Source organism: Trichomonas vaginalis, chromosome VI, assembly GCF_026262505.1.
Source record: "Trichomonas vaginalis G3 chromosome VI, whole genome shotgun sequence".
NCBI lineage: Eukaryota > Parabasalia > Trichomonadida > Trichomonadidae > Trichomonas > Trichomonas vaginalis.
The window spans coordinates 12131416-12149765 of record NC_067208.1 but is presented as its reverse complement, the minus strand read 5'-3'; the positions used below and the strand labels follow the sequence as shown (position 1 = coordinate 12149765).

At 34.5% G+C, this 18350-nt stretch overlaps 5 protein-coding genes and 5 pseudogenes across 10 annotated transcripts, besides 2 other annotated features; 6 read left to right on the top strand and 4 right to left on the bottom strand.

The window, feature by feature from the left end:
* Nucleotides 1–100: 100 nt before the first annotated feature.
* On the top strand, nucleotides 101–1622 carry TVAGG3_0851130 (annotated as a pseudogene). Its single transcript has one exon. A coding segment is annotated over exon 1 (1522 nt).
* An 865-nt stretch (nucleotides 1623–2487) lies between these two features.
* Nucleotides 2488–18350: part of a mobile genetic element that runs on past the window's edge.
* Nucleotides 6917–8150, top strand: TVAGG3_0851120 (annotated as a pseudogene). Its single transcript has one exon. A coding segment is annotated over exon 1 (1234 nt).
* Nucleotides 8188–8607, top strand: TVAGG3_0851110 (protein of unknown function, DUF4108 family; the record flags this gene model as incomplete). The annotated part of the gene is made up of 1 exon (XM_001313558.1): nucleotides 8188–8607. One exon carries the CDS (start codon nucleotides 8188–8190, stop codon nucleotides 8605–8607), a length of 420 nt encoding a protein of 139 aa, XP_001313559.1.
* Nucleotides 8830–18350: part of a mobile genetic element that runs on past the window's edge.
* TVAGG3_0851100 (repellent protein 1 family) lies at nucleotides 9763–10221 on the bottom strand (the record flags this gene model as incomplete). Its single annotated transcript, XM_001313556.2, has 1 exon — nucleotides 9763–10221. One exon carries the CDS (start codon nucleotides 10219–10221, stop codon nucleotides 9763–9765), a length of 459 nt encoding a protein of 152 aa, XP_001313557.2.
* On the bottom strand, nucleotides 11175–11818 carry TVAGG3_0851090 (uncharacterized protein; the record flags this gene model as incomplete). The annotated part of the gene is made up of 1 exon (XM_051249242.1): nucleotides 11175–11818. A coding segment is annotated over one exon (644 nt), but the record flags the coding sequence as incomplete, so codon positions are not given.
* On the top strand, nucleotides 12318–12578 carry TVAGG3_0851080 (uncharacterized protein; the record flags this gene model as incomplete). The annotated part of the gene is made up of 1 exon (XM_051249241.1): nucleotides 12318–12578. One exon carries the CDS (start codon nucleotides 12318–12320, stop codon nucleotides 12576–12578), a length of 261 nt encoding a protein of 86 aa, XP_051084716.1.
* TVAGG3_0851070 lies at nucleotides 12602–13458 on the top strand (annotated as a pseudogene). Its single transcript has one exon. A coding segment is annotated over exon 1 (857 nt).
* TVAGG3_0851060 lies at nucleotides 13568–14124 on the bottom strand (annotated as a pseudogene). The gene has a single exon. A coding segment is annotated over exon 1 (557 nt).
* On the bottom strand, nucleotides 15656–17330 carry TVAGG3_0851050 (annotated as a pseudogene). The gene has a single exon. A coding segment is annotated over exon 1 (1675 nt).
* Nucleotides 17421–17894, top strand: TVAGG3_0851040 (uncharacterized protein; the record flags this gene model as incomplete). The annotated part of the gene is made up of 1 exon (XM_051249240.1): nucleotides 17421–17894. One exon carries the CDS (start codon nucleotides 17421–17423, stop codon nucleotides 17892–17894), a length of 474 nt encoding a protein of 157 aa, XP_051084715.1.

The window sequence follows — 18350 nt, the reverse complement described above, 5'->3', positions numbered from 1 at the left end:
TTTTACAAAACTGACAACACTTTGACCGAGTAGTTTTTTGTGCTGAACAAAAAGTGTCATATAAACATTTGTCAAAAACCGCTTTTTAACTTCACTTAAAATGCCACGTAAGCTACGTAAGAATATACGTAAGAGGAAGGGAGCATTGAAACATCCAATAGTAAAACTGACACCACAACAACAGTTGCAACAACAAATGATGAATGACCCCACTATGTTGCAACAAATGTCAAGCAACCCTATGCTTTTAAACCGAGTTATTGGTGCACAGAGTGGAGGTTTAAGAGCGGCACTTTTAGCGAAAATGGCAGGCTATGGTGGAGCTGCAGACGGAACAGCTTATAACCCTCAAAGTCAAATGAATTTGAGTTCACTCAAAAATCAAATAACAGATGTCAAAAAGTCAAACATAGACATACAGAAACAAATAAGTGAAACGAAAAGAAACTAGAATATGACAGACACACAAAGAAACTCAATGAGTTAAACGTAGAGAAAAAAAGAAGAAAGAAGAACAACTGAAAGAACTAAGTACAGAGGAATATGCGAAAAAAGTGTCAGAAAAAGCAGCAGAAGTAGCAAAAATGGAACAAGATGTTATAAATTTGAAAAACCATACTACTCAATATAAAGTACTGAAAGATGAAGAGATAAAACAAAAAGCCATGAAGACATATATGGATAGCGATGAGTATAAAAAAGAAGTTGAAGCAAATGTAAAGGCAGAAAAACTTTTACAGTTGCAAAACCAAACCGTACAGTATGAAAACTTAGCACAAGAAAGTAAAAATAACGACGCAGCCATGCAAAAGGCAATGAAAAGCGCAGAATATATAAAAGCTAATAATGACTGGTTAGATGCCCAAGCCAACGCTAAAGCAGCCCAACTTATAGGGTCAATAAGGACAAAAATACAAGCGGATGAAGACAGTTCAAATGAAGCTTTAATGAATGCTGACTTTAAGAACGCCTTCGAAGCTCTTCATAGTAAGGTGAAACTAGTGAACGACTTCTCATCTGGAAAGAAACTGAAGTCTGAAGGTTTCGACAAAGAGTTAAGAGAAGTAGCACAAAATATGACGAAAATAACAGATGCAGCAACGAGACAGGCAGTTCAAAGTGCCTATGACGCCGTTAGAGCAACTGTTGTGGAAAGTCAAGAAAAAGAGTTACAACAGACCAAAACAGACCTAGTAAATGCTTTCTTAAAAACGAAAAGTCAGGTAGGACATTATGCTGCAGATGGAACATATGTGCCAGCTGGTGGAACTTATATACCACCAAACCCTCCAAGAGAAGCACCTGCACCAGGACTACCTAAAACATTTACATCGTCACATGGACACAGACACAGGCATGCACCACAACAACAACCAACACAACAACCAACAGTTCAAAACCAACAGTTCAAAACCCTGCACAACAACAAGAACCAAAACCAACAGTTCAAAACCCTGCACAACAACAAGAACCAAAACCAACAGTTCAAAACCCTGCACAACAACAACCAAAACCAACAGTTCAAAACCAGCACAACAACCACAAACAGAGCAAAACCATGCACAGCAACCAACAGTTCAAAACCCTGCACAACAACAACCACAAACAGAGCAAGGACATAAAAGAAGTAGAGAAAAAGGAAACCAAGAATTCTTAAAAATGCTTAAGGAAGATTATGGTTACCCAGATACTCTTGACTTTAGTGACAGATATAAAGAAGCTATTAGAAAGTTCAAGGAAGGAAATACTGACCCGAACCTATTTAGCTTTATGGTTCAGCATCAAATGGGATATAATCTCAAACCTGGAAAATACAAGCTCGCTAAGGGATATGATTTAATAGCATATCATCCAAATGACATGAATGAATTTACTCCGAGATATTTGATGTCAGAGCTAAATGATAATTCAACTCTCTTCATGAAACGCGTAAAAAATAGAGACGGAACGAAAGAAGAAAGGTTTATGAGTCCGGATGACTTAGATAGGGAACTTTTTAAAAACGGTCTCGGAATATATGAAATGCCAACAAATGAGGTACAAGAAACTCCACAGGAAGAAGTTCAGATACAACCAGACATGGAAGAAATAGTTCAGCAACAACAGCTAGAAGAGCCTGAAGGAAACGAACAAATCCCTCCTTTGGAAACTAACTTCACAGAACTAGATGAAGATTTGGAACAGCCGAAAAATCTTGACCCTCAACAAGTGTATGCGGAGAATATGGAATCTTTCCAAGAGTCTAAGAAAAATTCGGCTGACATAGTAGAAGAATATCGAAAAATGTTCACCGACATACAAAAGACTCCAACATCAGATGAAAATATTCAGCATAGAATGGAAGTACTGAAAGAAAATGTACGCAAATACAATAATCCTTTTTACTTACGACCATATAACGTTCAATCTTTGGCTGAACTCGGTGAAAATCAAAGGTTAAATTTCAACAAAACATATAGAAATGAAACATTGTTTAAAGTTCATTCAGAACCTAACCAATATGGAAACAAACCTACTTTTGTTTCTGCAGACTATGGAACTACAATGAGATGGGGTCATAAAGCTAATCCGGATAGGTGGTTCATAAACTTACAACCTCAATTCCAAGAAGTTGTAGACGCAATGGAAGTGAATGGTGAACCAGATATAACGGGTATTTTCAGCGCGGCTTTAATGCCATTGAAAGATATGAAAGATGCAGATATTTTGGACCAGTATGAAATGAACATGGCTGAGGGAAATATAACACCTGACGTTCTAGAACATTTATCTCAAAGAACTACACAGAACCATAGAGATGGTATATTTGGTGAAGAGTTTAGAAAGAAAGTTAGGGAGAGAGAAGGAAGAGAACCTATTGTACATGACCTTGCAAACGAAAGTTTACAAAATGTCATAAAAACTTACTTTGCAGACAATGAAATGAGAAGGGATGAATATTTAAGAAAACTCAAATGGACAGTACCAAATGAAATGTTAGTATTGAAAAACATATTCCTTGACAAAATAAAACCAACTACAGAAATAAATGACGCAAGACTGAAACATTGGGTAAAAGCTTTCCCATTCACAAAAGATATTATTGGTTACATGGAAAGAAAACCAGAATGGCTACAAAAACATATATTTGGAAACGAGCTTATTCCATATGGACAAGCTCTGTTTGAAGAGCTTGAACCGGAAACTCAGGAAAGAGTCATGCAAACAATAAGCGAAGACTCAAATACAAACTATGACAAAATCTTTCTAGGATATAGGTTACCTGAGATGGGCGACCAGAGCCCAAAGGCAAAAAAGGACATGGAAATTTACAACATACTAGGTGAACATGAGGCAAAGATGCAACAACTTGAAAGCAGAGGGCAAGTTACCAAAAGCGACACCAAAGAAGAAGAGAAGAGTAGAACAAAGTGAAAGTAGTGAAGAAGTAACTTCATCTAGTGAAAGTGGCAATGAAGGAAAAAGAAGAGTTAAAAACTCAGTCAGGAAAGAAAGTAAAGCTTGGTCCGAGTGGGTTCTATTATGACATATAAATCCAACTATTCTATATTTTTACCCATATGAAATGTACGCCGCTCAGAATATAACGCCAACAGTTTTGGATGCCATGAACGGAAATGTTTCCGAATGGTATAACGAATGCGACAATGCCATTAGAAGGTCAGAAATAGTTCCTGGAACTTACGAATATACAACTGCTGTTTCTTATGGAAACGTAGGTGAGTTTGGAGAAGGTTCTTCAACAAACAGTAGATATTGCTTGCGACAGGTTTCATATTATTTCTATTGACAACTCATCTTATACGTGGAACAAGACATTGAAATAAAACCTTCTGCCAAGTTGTCTGACAAGAAAGGTTGCAATGGAATTTTCTATGTCGGATACCAATATGCTCCAGAAGTTTTCATGGGATATAAGATATATTCTAACTCTGACTTAGTTCAAACAGTAACATGGGAAACTATGAATGGTTCGCTTTGAGAAACTCAGTACAACCACAAGCTAGAGAACAAACAGGACCAGTATGCAACTATTGAGAAAATAAGAAGACTTGACCCTAACGTTCCAGGAGTTTATGTTAACCTTTCTGGTTCAGATGGAACTGCTGCCACTAAAGTAAAACTGAAACTTAGAGTTCCTTGTCATCTTTCCTCATCTTCAGGTTTTTAAGATACTTGCCAAACTGGGCAGGAAAAATTTCTATCGAACTTACTCCAAGCAAAAAATAACTAGTCATTGCACCAACACAAGACCCATTCACTATTACAGACGTAAGGGAACAAATCAAACGTCATTCGCCGAATTTTGCAAAGACAAAGTTGACTTAGACTTTGGTTTCTCAAACTTCAACAATGAAGTAAACTATTATTTCAATGCTGCTGGAACTGCTTGGGACACAGTTAAGTTTACATGCGAACAGTTGAATGCAAGAGAATAGAAAGCAGACTTGCAGTCTATATGTTGGACCCAGATATTTCAAATGCTTTAGCTGCCAAATATATTGCAGTTCCCACTTATGTCCCTATACACCAAATATCTGTCAAAGACTTTGCAGGTGAAGTTTGGAAACCAAAATCCAGAGCCGCAGGTGCAAGAACAGATATTGCTTTAACAACTGCAATGAAACATGCAGATACTATGTTTGTACTGTTCAGACGAACTATAAAATGACTATTCTTGTTTCTACAACCCTGGTATTAAATATCATATAAACATAGATGGCAAATATTATCCAAGAGAAGAATATTCTACAGTTGAGGATATGAGGTCATACAACTTGACATTAGATGCTATGAACTTTAACAACAACTTCACAACAACCATTAACCCTGAAATGCAAAATTCTATTATGTCATATGTGAAAGTATGGACTCATTACAGGAGGTCAAAAAACTCAATATACAAATGGAGACCGTTCAAACTTTTGCTTGGCATTCCATTGCTGACTCAGAAGACTTTATGGGTGGTATTTCAACTGTTGGTACAGTTCAAATACAATATACTGGTGACAGAGACGGTCCAGATGAATTGAGAGCAAAGAAGTTTACAAAACCAATAGCACTTTTCACGGAAGATGCTCTTTTGAAGATTCGTTCGATGAAACCTGCTGGGGCTCCTCAGATTGGCATAACGACAGCTTCCATCGAGCAGATTTTGGCAGCAGGTCAGTAAGTTGTTCTTGAACTGACTTTTTCTCCGTCAAATATTGACAGTACGCCAGTTTTGACATAATATTGTATTTATTAAACTTTCCTTTAGTAATATCTGTAAGTTTTAAGTTATATTTTTGTCTGCTTCAAGAACTTTCACCATTTCAGTTATACCAACTTTCTTTGCTTTATGAAAATATTTAGGTTCAGCAAATATTGCTATTCTATAACATTTTCCATTGTTTGTTAAAGAACTATTCTGTCAATGTATTTGTATTGTTTGTGAGTATAAACTTTGTTCTGCTTCAATTCAATAAAAATATCCGAATACGTCCATCTTTTTATTCTAAGTAAAATGTCATTTCCGAAAAATAGAAGCGTAAGTGTTTCAAAAGGTTTTAATGCGATGGCAGATGTGAAGTTAAATTCACCAACTCAAACAAAACAGTCAAAGTGTTGTTGTCAATGTCTAAGACAGAGATGTTGAAGTGGGAAAACCATACGAAGACGAAGATGGTATAACAATTGTTCCTGTAAAAGAACCAACATATCCTGAAGTTAACAGAGACTTAAGTTCTGTTGCAGATATTCGAAACGACTACAACAACTGAAAGACAAACTTCAAACTCAGGAGAAGATTTGTCAAGCTTTAAGTATAATGTTAAACTTGGTCGAACACAACCCTGTAAAAGTGAACTCATATGTCATTGCACCTCATGAAGTTTGAAAGAACTATTGAAACTTTTGACAGAGGCAGACGATATAAACATCAAAGAAATAGAACCCGACATTAGTTGCTGTTGGTGTTTCATATAATGCCATTGACAAGATATACGTTATGAAAGGAGGTGAAACGTTGAACTTAAAATATAGTTTCCCAGACGTTATAAAAATATTTGACGACCACAACATTTCATTAAAATTTATATTTGCTAAGTAAATGCAGAAGACATAATGGTTTATACTATTATGACTAAAAACCCTGAGTCATATAATTCTATAACAACAAACTTACAAAGTCCTCAAGGACGATATTGTAAACTAACCTTAAACACAATGACGACTAAAGCCTGTTTTGCTCTTTTGACACCAGAAGACTTTATTGTTGTGAATGGTAAAAAATACTCCTTTGAAGATACTTACTCAGATATACCACCAACAGGTTTTGTTGACTTATTTAATACTTTAAGTACGGGTGTAACATGTGCTGCAACTAGAGCAGGTTTCATTATGTTTGGATGTCCGACTGAGTTTACTATAAACGATATGAGCTATAATACAAAACTTATTCTGGTTTTACTACCAACAGTTTCCTATAACAGGAAAAGGTGTCATACAAGGAATGTCTATTCCATTGACATTAAGCACACCAATCTTATATATTGTTTCAAACTTAGGTTCAAAGTGTTATTCGAATGTCGACAGAAACTATTATGACCAAAAAGATACTTATGCGTATAAACAATACTTTCTCTGCTGGTTTGCCTATTGTTCATTCGAATGCAGAATTTTCAACCTTAGTGAACTCAAACACTTTGGCAAGTATAACGTTGACATTAGTTGACGCAAACTTTGTTCCTGTAAAACTTTTATGTCCTATGTATTTGTCAATGACGGCAGAAAGTTTCGAATTGGAAGATGCAACTGGTGAAAGTATTGTATTACAAGAACAACTTCAACAACAAATAGCTCAAGAACAACAAATGCAACAAATGGAACAACAAAGTCAAGAATAAAAAAATATTATTTTTTTATTTTTATAAAAATGTACAGAATAGATGTTTCAGATTTTTATGACTTCCAAGCATTCAGAAATATGTGTCCATTTAGAGGACTATAACAAAGCAGTCGAGAATTTGAAACGTTTAGTCATTTATGTTGACTCTGCCCAGAATGTTATGTCATGAAAGAATGGGATGTTGTCTTTAACAAACCAAGAGCAACAATAGTGTCTGAACAAGAATGTAGACAGAAACTTAAGAAAATAAAAGTCGTACAAGTTGGCATGAAGATGTTAGATGCTTGGATATCTATTGTCAAAGTTAGAAGATTTTTCAGTTCGAGGTATAAAGTTCTATACACCTTCTCCAAACTTCTATTCTATCTTCACTGGATATAAATATGAACAAGTAGAATGGAAAGAAAATATTATAGAAGCTTGGTTAGACCATGTCAAAGAAATTATATGCAATGGAAACGAAAGAGTCTATGAGTATATCTTATGTTGGTTTGCAAATATCTCTTACAACATCCAAGTGCTAAAAATGAAACTGCTCTCATTATAATTGGAAAACAAGGAAACAGGTAAGAACACATTCTTTACAGATATCTTATGCAAACTGTTAGAAGGTTATTCGAATCCGAATATGACAAACTTAGAAAACATCTGTGGCAAGTTAACTCCTCAATAGAGAATATGAAACTTATAGTTTGCAATGAACTTCAAAGTATAGATACAACAAAAGTTTTGAACTCAGATGCTTTGAAGAGTCTTATAACAGACAAAGTTGGAGTTGTTGAAAGAAAGATAAAGACCAAAGAGTTTGTGAAAATGTTGCAAACTTCATTATGGTTTCAAACAATGCTGTTCCGATGAAGTTAGAAAGTTCTGACAGAAGATATGTAGTTGTCAGAACGTCAGAAGCTCATATGCAAGATACAGAATATTTTGACGATTAGCAGAAACTTTGACATCTGATTTTACAAACCACTTGTTCTCATATTTCATGACATTAGATATTTCTAAGTTCAATCCAAGACAAATTCCACATACCGAAGAGAGACAAACATTGTTAGAAGCAAACAAGAGTGTATATGAACTGTTCATAGAAGAAAGCGACTTTGTGTCATTAGATGAAAGGTCTTTATATGATTCGTATAAACAATATTGTCAAGAATATGGTTATATGGCAGCTTCTAAACGAACATTCTTGGCAAATGTCAAAAGTCTTTTAGATGTTCAGAATGGTGTATATACAAAGAAAAATTTTTCTGAGTAAATTTTAAAAAAAAATATTTTTTTATCCGATAGAAAAGATGACGAAATTCATCTCAGTAAACAAGTACATGTCAGGACTTAAAGAAGAACTAGACCCATTCACATATTTGAATGTTTACTTCTACCATTTTGAAAAGTCTTCATTCAGCAAAGTTTGGAACATCGAACCAGTTAAGTTTGCTATTGTGACTAAAAATGGTGCGAAATTTGAAGACTTATATATAGAAGGTTTGTTAACAGTCAAAGAAAGTTTTGACAGAAAGTTCTCAAAACTCGAAGAAGGTAAAGCATACAAACTTGTTATACCTTATGAACCAAAGAAAGCAGACGACTATGAATATTATGAGTCTAAGATAGTTGAAGTTCAAGGTAAATTGGGTAAAAAGATTTTAGAGTCTAAGCCAGTGTTTACTCCTAAAGAGGAAGAGAACATTGACATTGACCCAGAAATGTTCTAAAAATAAAATTTTATTTTTACATGTCAAATTTCTTTTTCTCTGGAACTGGTTCAGGTTCTTTCTTCTCTTCTACTTTCTTTTCTTTCTTTTCTCTCTTCTTCTTTTCTGGTGGAGTTATGTCAAATTTGGCGCAACTATATTTCTGTAAAAGTTCTTTGTCCTTTAATAGCTCATCTATTCTGTTTTCTATTTCATCTTCAAGAACAGCGCATGTGTCTTCTTAGTTAGTATACAAGTCTTGGGTATGGTGGCACTGCGTTCCACCTTACCCAATACTTGTGAATTTGACACTTTACAAAACAGTTAACGTATATTTTACAACATGAACGCAAAAACCAACTTAACCTTAAATATTTACAAAGCCGCCAACAATTTCACCTCACTATCGTTCTCACTAACAACTTCACTAATGTTCTCATAAATTTTCCTCAATATCTTCATCATCAGTGTTAACCCTATTGTAGTCATACTTGAAGCCATAAACTTTCTCTAACTTCTTAACGTACAATTTACATAACTTACCTTCGTCATCGTATGGTTTAATGATATAACTATTTCTATCTTTATAAACAGTCAATGAAAAGTCAACTGGTCTCGGATGTATTTGAAAGAACATGTTATGCTCAGGAAGGAAGAATAAATGTTTAAATGTATGTTTGTTATATGTTTTGATTTGTATGAGTTGCTGTTGTTCTGTCATTACATCCAAATAAAATAAAAATAATTTTAAAAAATAAAATAAAAAATAAATGATATCACCACCCTCACACGTATGAAAACATAGCACAAAAATAAATTTAGGTGAAGTGGTGAGATCTAACCCGATTTTAACCTTTCTAACCTTTTCTACCCTGTTGAATTCATTGCTTTATTCTCACTGTCTTCTTTCTCCAACTCTTCTAACTTCTTCTTAAGTTCAGCAATGTTGTCCTCATGAAGTTTAATCTTTCTCAAAATTCCTTCTTTATCTAATGGTTGCTTTATCTTTCTAAACTGAACTCTACCATCCTTCATAGTATGAATGTAAAAACCTTCTGGAATAGTTCCTGATTTAATGTATTCTACCAAAAACTTTTGTTTCATTGCTTCAGTGACTTTAGTCGTCATTTCAATCAAATAAAAATTTTAATATTAAATAAAAATAACGTTATTTTTTCAGTAAGGAAACGCAGGAGTTTTACGATTTATTTGTGGTGTAGGTTCTGGTTTAAATGTTGGAGTCGGTTTTGGAGTTGACTTTTGAACAGGAGTTTGTAATTCCATAGGTTCAGGAGTCATTGAAGGTGTTGTTTGTGAAGGCGTTGGTTTTGGCGATGGTGTCGGAGTTTGTTTAACTTCAGCTACTTCAGTATTATTTACAACATTTGCTTTATTTCTTTTCAACATCATTACTGCTCCTGCTGTAGCTAGCAAACCTAGTGGGAGACCATATTTTATATAAGGACTTGACCAAATGCTATTTTTGACAGGAGCTGGTGGAACACCTAACCTTGGTGAGACTGCTCTTTGCCATTGTGCAGCTCGTAAGAAATATTCAATAGGTGCTCCATAATCGTTTGGTAAAGTTTGTTTCATAGATGGTGAAGGTTCACGAGAGCTTGATGAAGAACTCATTTATAAGCTTTAAAAATAAACGTTCATCCTTTATTCCTCACTGTCGTCCGTTGCTAAGTTATAGTCGTCAATCTTATTATTGGTATGCCTGACGCACTGATGGCAAAGCAACAATCCCTCATAAATCCAATAAGTGGCTTTGGTACGTTTTCAGTTGCTAGTTCAATAGGTCCTTTAACAGACAATTTGTATGTTATTGGAGCAGTAGATGTTTGACCTTGCTGGAAGCAAAAGTCCACTTCTGTTGGAAAACCACATAAGAAATGTGTGTTGTCATAGCTATCCCATTTATGTTCCACACTACCATCATCCACCAATGACCTCATAACATCTTCATTAAATCCAATCATATCATTGTTTGTATTGCAAGCGTTCGCAACCATTTCATAAAATACAGGTCCATATGATTTTTCAGGTTCTGCAGGCATATTTCCATAAGCTCCCATGGAAAGCTGAAGATATTTAAACTTAGGGTTCTCAAAATTAACATAATAGTTGTCTTTCTTTCTAAATAGTGCCCAAATACTTTTAACATTAATAGGCGTATAAGCTGCTGTAAATGTTGCACTTGAACTATCTGTATTCTTTGAGAATGAACCGTCCATAGGAATCCAATCCATAACTTTAACAGGAAAACATAAAGCCTCGTTTGTATAATGTTCTACAAGTTCTGTATAAATGTTAGGGTCTAAAGAGAATGACTTTGGATGAATGAAACATTCATTAAAATCCATCTTTGTTCGAAATAGTTGCTGGGTTACAGTTGTAATAGTAACTGTTCCACTAGCTTCTATGCCTTCGTTATCATAGTGAATGGTTCATTCCATGGAACAAATTTATTTGTCGGTGGATTTGAATCTGAAGCAAATGCAACTTTAAGAGTTGGATTGAAAGCAATGATATCATTTACAGATATAGATGTGCATTGTAAGGCGTCGCTACTGAACTTTACTTTAAGCTGAATGTTTCCTGCAAAAGCTGGAATAAATCGAATAGCTTCTAATGGAAGGAATCTTCTAACAGGAATTCTTAAACGAAGCTTAAAATCAAATGATTTTCCTGCTGTAATTGGACCACTAACAATTTGTCCTGTTCTGCATGTTCCCGAATGACTCCATACATCTTCATGTCGAGTCTTTGAGAAAACATCTACTTTCTTTATTTGTTCGGTAGTTTGTGAGTTTGAAGTTATATATGCTTCTTCTCTTGCGTTGTCTTGAGAATATACGATACGACCATTTGCAAGGATTTGATATCCAGCAACTGCATAGAAAGCGTCATCGAAACCAATCCAAAATCCTGGTGGGTTTGTTTTATTGGAACCTGAACCAATTTCTTTATCTACAATAAATTGACCTTCCATTTTATACGTAATGAATGTATTGTAAAGGTCCAACATATTTTCACCAGGAGGTGAGAGATTGAATGTTACCCATGTGTTATCTTTAGCAGTTCCAGGTTGTGATGGAATCTTTGCGTCAGAATATTTTCTATTAGTGTCACCAATTTGAACTGCATTGTCTATGATATCGAAATATGAGCGAATCTGATGAATATGCTCTGCTGGAGTAAATTCGTTTAACTGTTCGTTCTGCATGTATTTACTTCGATAAAAATATCTATTTACTTCATTATTCTCACTCTTCTTCTTGGCATTCGTGGTGGAAGTTGTTTCTTGACATTTTCAATGAACTGTACATTCTCTTTTGTCTCAACTTCTTTCACTGGTGGGTCAGGGTTCTTTGACTCGGTTTGTTTTTCAATGAAATTCACGAACTTTGCAATAAGCTCTTGGTTCGTTATTGAAAGTACATCTGGCTTCTTTTCTTCTTGTTCTTTGACTTTTCAGTTTGAATAGAAGGTTTTATATGGGCTTCGCCCTCGGTGCCATACACCTTAATGTTGTCGCTCTCTGCATTCGCTAATGGAACCTTTCTTTTTCTTACGTATATTTTACCATCTTTACTCTGACTTACGTAATAGAAAGGATGTTGTATTCCTCTTGCGTCATTTAATATAATAGACTCTCGCTCTGATTTTGACAAGCTCATTTTACATCGGTTAAAGTTTTAATTTTGTTTTTTATCTGCAGTCAAATGACTCAGACAAGTCCTACGGACAAGACCCAAGGGGTCATAGATGTTGAAGCATTGAAGAAAGAAATTCGCGAGCAAATTTTATCCGAACTGAAGGAACAAAAACAAGAACAAAAGCCAGAGAGACCAAAGAGAAAACTTAGTGAAAAACAACTTGCTGCATTAGCTGCTGGAAGACAAAAGAACCCACGTTTGCTGGCGAAGAAAGCTAGAGAAGAAGCTGAAGCAAAAGCTAAAGAAGCTGAAGCAAAGAAAGAGTAAATGGTTTATTTTTATCCGAATAAATGTATAGACAAATACCTTTATCTGTTGCGTTCAGTAGTGAAAACCCTGACGTCAAAATAAAGGGGAACAGAGTAACGTTTAAGTTTCCAACAGACTGGATTGTGAACATAAATGAAGAGAAGTACATTGGCATAACATCTATGTATATAACACGTGCATTTAGGAAAGTTGACTTTATACTTCAAGTCGAGATAGAAAATGACGAACAGTCTTTAAGCGCCCAAAACATTCACATATACAAATACTTTAAAGACGATACAACATTGTTGCAATGTATGATTTCATTTAATGAAATGTTCGAGAAAAAGTTTAACATTGAAGTACAAACTTTACAGCCTTTACGTGAGTTTTTGCACAACTGAAAGAAGAAGGTAGTCAGCCACAACTTATAGACTTTCATTATGAATTTAATGAAAATGAAGATGGAACACATGACTGTCAGTTTGTTATATATTCACCATTCAATGAAGTAGCTAAAGAGAAAGAAAATCCATTACGTATAAGATTTCAAATCTCTGAACCAAGTGATGATTTCAAGAATGTTTTCAATTATGATGCAATGCTTCCGAGGAAAAATGAATTTTCAAAGATTGTAACACCTGGCATTTGGGATAGAAAGCAAGCTATATTATATTCAAACTTAAGTAAGGGAGTTGAAAATGAGTTCATTGGTCATACAAGAACTTCACCACTTCCTAACCCTAAATACTATAAATTAACTGGCTTCAATCGTGAGTTTTGGATAGACATGTTCTCCACTCATGACCATAACTGCCCAGTGTTCTTACCTCCAGACCATAAGGACTGTCTCTACATTGAAGCACAACTCTTAAACTCTACCATCGCAGTATTGTAAAATCTACGCTAGCTTTATTTTTATCACGAATGACCTCATTGCTGACAAAAATAAATGACCTCATTCATGACCTCATTCATGACCTCATTGCTGACAAAAATAAATGACCTCAGAACTTCAACTTACGAATAAAGCTTGTTTTAGTCGTTATTGAGAAGTTAAACTTTTCAAAGCAAGGTTGACATGACTTACATAAGTCAAATCCAATCTCTTGACCGTCATAAAGTGCTTTATAAAGTTTCATGACACTGAACTCAGAGTCTTTGTCAAATTTTCCTTGCGGAACCATTAAACCTTTATCTTCATCATAGAAACACTGAACAGAGTCAGGAAACATTTCATTAGCGGTTAAAGCAATAACATCTTGCTTCACGCCTTTCATTCTGCAGTGAAATGCAACTTCATTTAAATCGTTAGTGAGTAAGTCTATGTAGTCTTCTTTCCACAAAATATTGACTTGTATGCTAAACTTTGTTTTCCAGGTGTTATTTCTGCGAAGTCGCTATGAAATTGACCTAATGTTTTACCAATAAGTTCTCTACCGTATCTCTTCTTAAATTCATGAGCTAAACGTGGTATGTCTTCATTGTAAATGTGCATCGAATCTGTATCCTGATAAAATGCTTTTAATCCTAAGTCTTCAATCGTGCAAAACACTTCATTCATAATACGTTTTGACATTGATAGAATATTTACACCAAGTGGACAAAGTTAAAGTGTCTGCAAATGCTTTTCGTTAGCTTGAAAATAGTTTTATCTGAACCATCCAAACCTTCGAACTTCACTATATGGTTGTAGTTTCTGATGGCATATCTTATAGCATCTTTGTCATCTACTATGGTTATTTTTGACTCAATAGGAGATAGAAAGTTTTGCCATAAATACTGTTCAGAATGAGTTTATATTTCTTGCAAAGGATTTCCTTCTTTCTTATACTTTAACCTTAACTCAAACAACTTCTTTACTTCATCTCTTATTCTAATATCTCTGTTTCCATCGTAATAGTATCCTTGCAACACTTCACATTTGACACCTTGATATTTTATGAGGTCTTGTAATGTTATATGGTCAACATACATTAAACAGCAAGTGTTTGAACTTCTGGGAACGTTAAGTTCTGGATTTAGTTTCAGGGTCACAAAACTATTAAAGGAAAGTGTCTATGTATTCCAATCTCTGTTATCTTAATGAGAACAAAGAAGCCAGACATAAACTTTTCACCAATGGGTTCCTTTTGGTCGTCATCGAATAAATGTCTCATGAGATACTCTGTGCTTAACATCTCATCCTTCATACTTTGGAATTCCTTCTAAAGTATAAAGTCTTGCTATAGCTGATGGATATAATGAAACAGCGTCGAAGTCAGCAATGAGTTTCTTTTTGCTCTTTTGTTTAATGTTACTGACAACATACATCTTCCACCTTGAATGCATCTCGAAATAAATTCTCTTGGTTTATTTGAGAGGTCATAAGATTTCCATTCGGAAGTACACTCTGTTCTCAAACAATTTGTTAGCAATAGAACAAATACTAACGTAGTCATAAACTTTAAATCAAACTCTTTCAATAAGTCATTGCGGAACTTTACAAAACCTTCTCTTAAAATTCTTACATCTTGTTTGCAATAAAATGTGCTATATTTTTCTAAGTCGAAGTGGTTTTCATCTATTCTGCAACCTTTGATGGAATCTATGTTTTCATAAATGTATCTGCATCCTGGATAAACTTACATGCTTCAGAAATGACACCAGTTCTGTTGTCATTTGCTAACAAAGTACTGCTGTAGTAGTTATATGGAAATACTTCTTTCGGTCCTGTTTGTAAGTTAAACATAGCAGGAAATAGTTTAAGCTTCTTATTTATAACACTGTAAGAGTCTTTATAATAATTGCCCTTCCTTTATATAAGCCAGTTATTTGCATTGTTCGTGAACCTTTAATGATGGGAGTTCCTTTCACTTCTGTCATGTGTCTTAAGATGAAGTTTATATCATAGCTGAGGTTATGGAAATATATTAAACTCTTGTCAGGAAGTCGTTCCAAAAATTCTGTTGCACAGTTCTGACCCCAAATGCTTTCACTCACTGAACCATCTTCACTGTCGTAACATATGTTAAAAGCTTTATGAAAGCCATCGGTACTACACTCAAAGTCAGCAAAGAAAACGTGCTCAGGAATGAACTTGCACTTATTTTTATTTACTTCTTTTGACTCTGCTTCTTCTTCAGTTGTACACAATACTTTGGAGCATATGTCAAATCTTTAAATGGTGCAAGGTTCTGTTTATATAAGTCAGTCGTATATGTGAAAAGTTCTCCATAAGAAATAGGTTCGAAATATTTGCACTCCCACAATGTTTTCATAACATCCCATAGCGGTGTAGTTCTATCATAACGAACTACATATTTGTTCTCTCTCTTTGTATATATTTTCATCTGTTTCTCAATGTTCATTCCACCACACTCCTTCAAGATTTCTTTGTAATTTCTGACGAAGTATGTTGTCATTGGAAGTCTTTCGTTTAGCATGTAGTGGTCTTCAACAAGAAGTAGGTCAATAGTTCGAACAGTTTCACATTCTTTTGGTATGTATCTCTTTATTTCATTATATCTTGAGTCATTGAAGTAACCAATGGTAACATTAAATGCTATACCTGTTGCGTCAGAAATTTCTTGTACTTTACTTTGAGGAAAGTCTCTAACACGAATGACTTCTCTCATGTGGTCAATAGTTTCTTCATTTACTCCAGCCTGAATGCAAGCATAAACGAAACAATTGTCTTCTGTCATAAGTGTTGCAGTTCTTTTGTTCAGTTCATTGAAGATTTGGTAGCGTTCAAGATTTATAGGTAATGTGCAAAGATACTTCCAGAACTGACCGCTTCTCTTCTTATAAAACTTCTTTTCACCATTATCTTTCCAAAAGCTTTCTATAAGTGCTGGGTTTCCTGTTTGCTTAAGAGCTTCCAAAATGGCTTTTCTGGTCATTTGTCAGTGTGCTTTCATCTCTATATGGTCTCTTTTTGGTTTGCCTTTCTTTACATCTGACATCGTTAAGCCTTCATATTCTGTTAAATCATACATCTTTATTTCAGTAAGATTCTTTATGTTTGTCAAGAAGAAGTCATAGTGCATTTCAACAATACCTGCGGCATTTGCTTCTATCTCTGATATAAAGTTCTCCTTCAAGAGCTGATGTAGTAATGTTCCAATATTATTGAGGTTTAACGTAGAACATTCATACTTTCCACCAAGTTTATAACATACCATCCATCTTGTTGTGAGTTTATTTTAATCTTCTCTAAGAGTCTCATGAAAACCTTACCGAAATGTTTGTGTAAATATCTCTGTTTGGTTCATCTAAAGCTTCGATGTTAAAGTCAATGAGTCTATTGCCTGACTTCACATTTCTCTTCCTATTCTCTTCATCTTTCTTTAACCATCTCTCACCTTCTTTTGGTTTGTCGTCAATGGAACGAATGACATCGTTAGCTTTGCGAACTTGTTCTATAGCACTTTTAAACATCTCTCTTCTCTGTTGTTTCAGTGTGTCGTCTCTTCTTCTTGTTTCACCAACGTTTGCATTTGTTATGTCAAACATTTCTCTTCTTACTTCATGAGGTACTGAACGTCTATGATATAAGTCAATAGCAACGTCATTTAAAGGAAAAGTTCTTGCATGGACTTCGTCCTCGCCGCGTTGCGGCTTTATGAACTCATGAATTCTATCATAACTTATTGCACCATTATAGTCATTGAGGATGTCAGCGAGTGCTTTTTTGTTTGTCGCGTAATGTTTTGCAACATCTATGTTAGCTTCTGTAAGAAGTTGTTTTATTTCCGAGTGTTCTAACTTAGACAACTTCCGATACATCTTTAGTAGGAAATAAAAAAATATTTTTTGAAAAAATTAGATTAGATTTTTTTAAGTTATTTTTCAAAATAATTTAATATTTTTATTTTAATGAAACACATGCAAGATTGCAAGTTCTTTTCATACAATGCTCTCGCTACTGCCATCAAGAATGAGTTCAATGGTGCTTCAAACGTTAATGTTATCTTTAACAAGAAGTTTGTGAAAGAATCTAAGTTTGGTCAGTATGTCAGACCATTAGCTATTGTCATTGACCGCAAACGTTATACTTCACAAGAGTTAGCAGTAGTTTTGAAACAAAAGGGTTTCTTCGTGAATGTCAAAGATACTCATTATACTGTCATAAAGAACTCTAACATTGACTTCTTCAGTATTGCTATGAATCTTTCCGAACAGAAAGAATATAAGAAGGGTGAAACAAATGTGAAATATTATCCTTCATCTCTGAAGACAATAACGAACAAAGATGTTATACAGAAATTCTTACCAAAGGTTGAAGAAGCTTCAATTGACATTGACGAAGGAAGTGAAATGGTTGAAGAAATTGACCCTGACGTTATTTGAACAAAAATATATTTTTGGTTAGTCTTCATATCGATATTTTACAACAATTCCCCAATGTATAAACTTTTCATACGCTTTTTCATAAGCTTTATATACCTTCAGAAATTTTGCATAATCTTTAGAAGCATTTAGATATTGTTTAAATGCTTTATATACCTTCAGAAATTTTGCATAATCTTTTACATGTTGTTCGTTCTCTTCTTCTGTCATGAGTTCCGAATATTCTAAATTCATGTTCTTTCATATGAGATAAAATTTTATAAAAAATAAAATTAGCTTAGATTTTTTTATTCTTCCTTTTGAAGTTATCGAAATATTCTGTTATTTTTTCCTTCAGTAATGGTAAGTCTTCTTTGAAGGTAAGAATTGTACAACCTTTAATATCATAGTGTGTTTGAGGAAGAGTACTTTTGACAATTTCCTTTATTTGCTCATTCGGTGTCATTGAAATCGGTA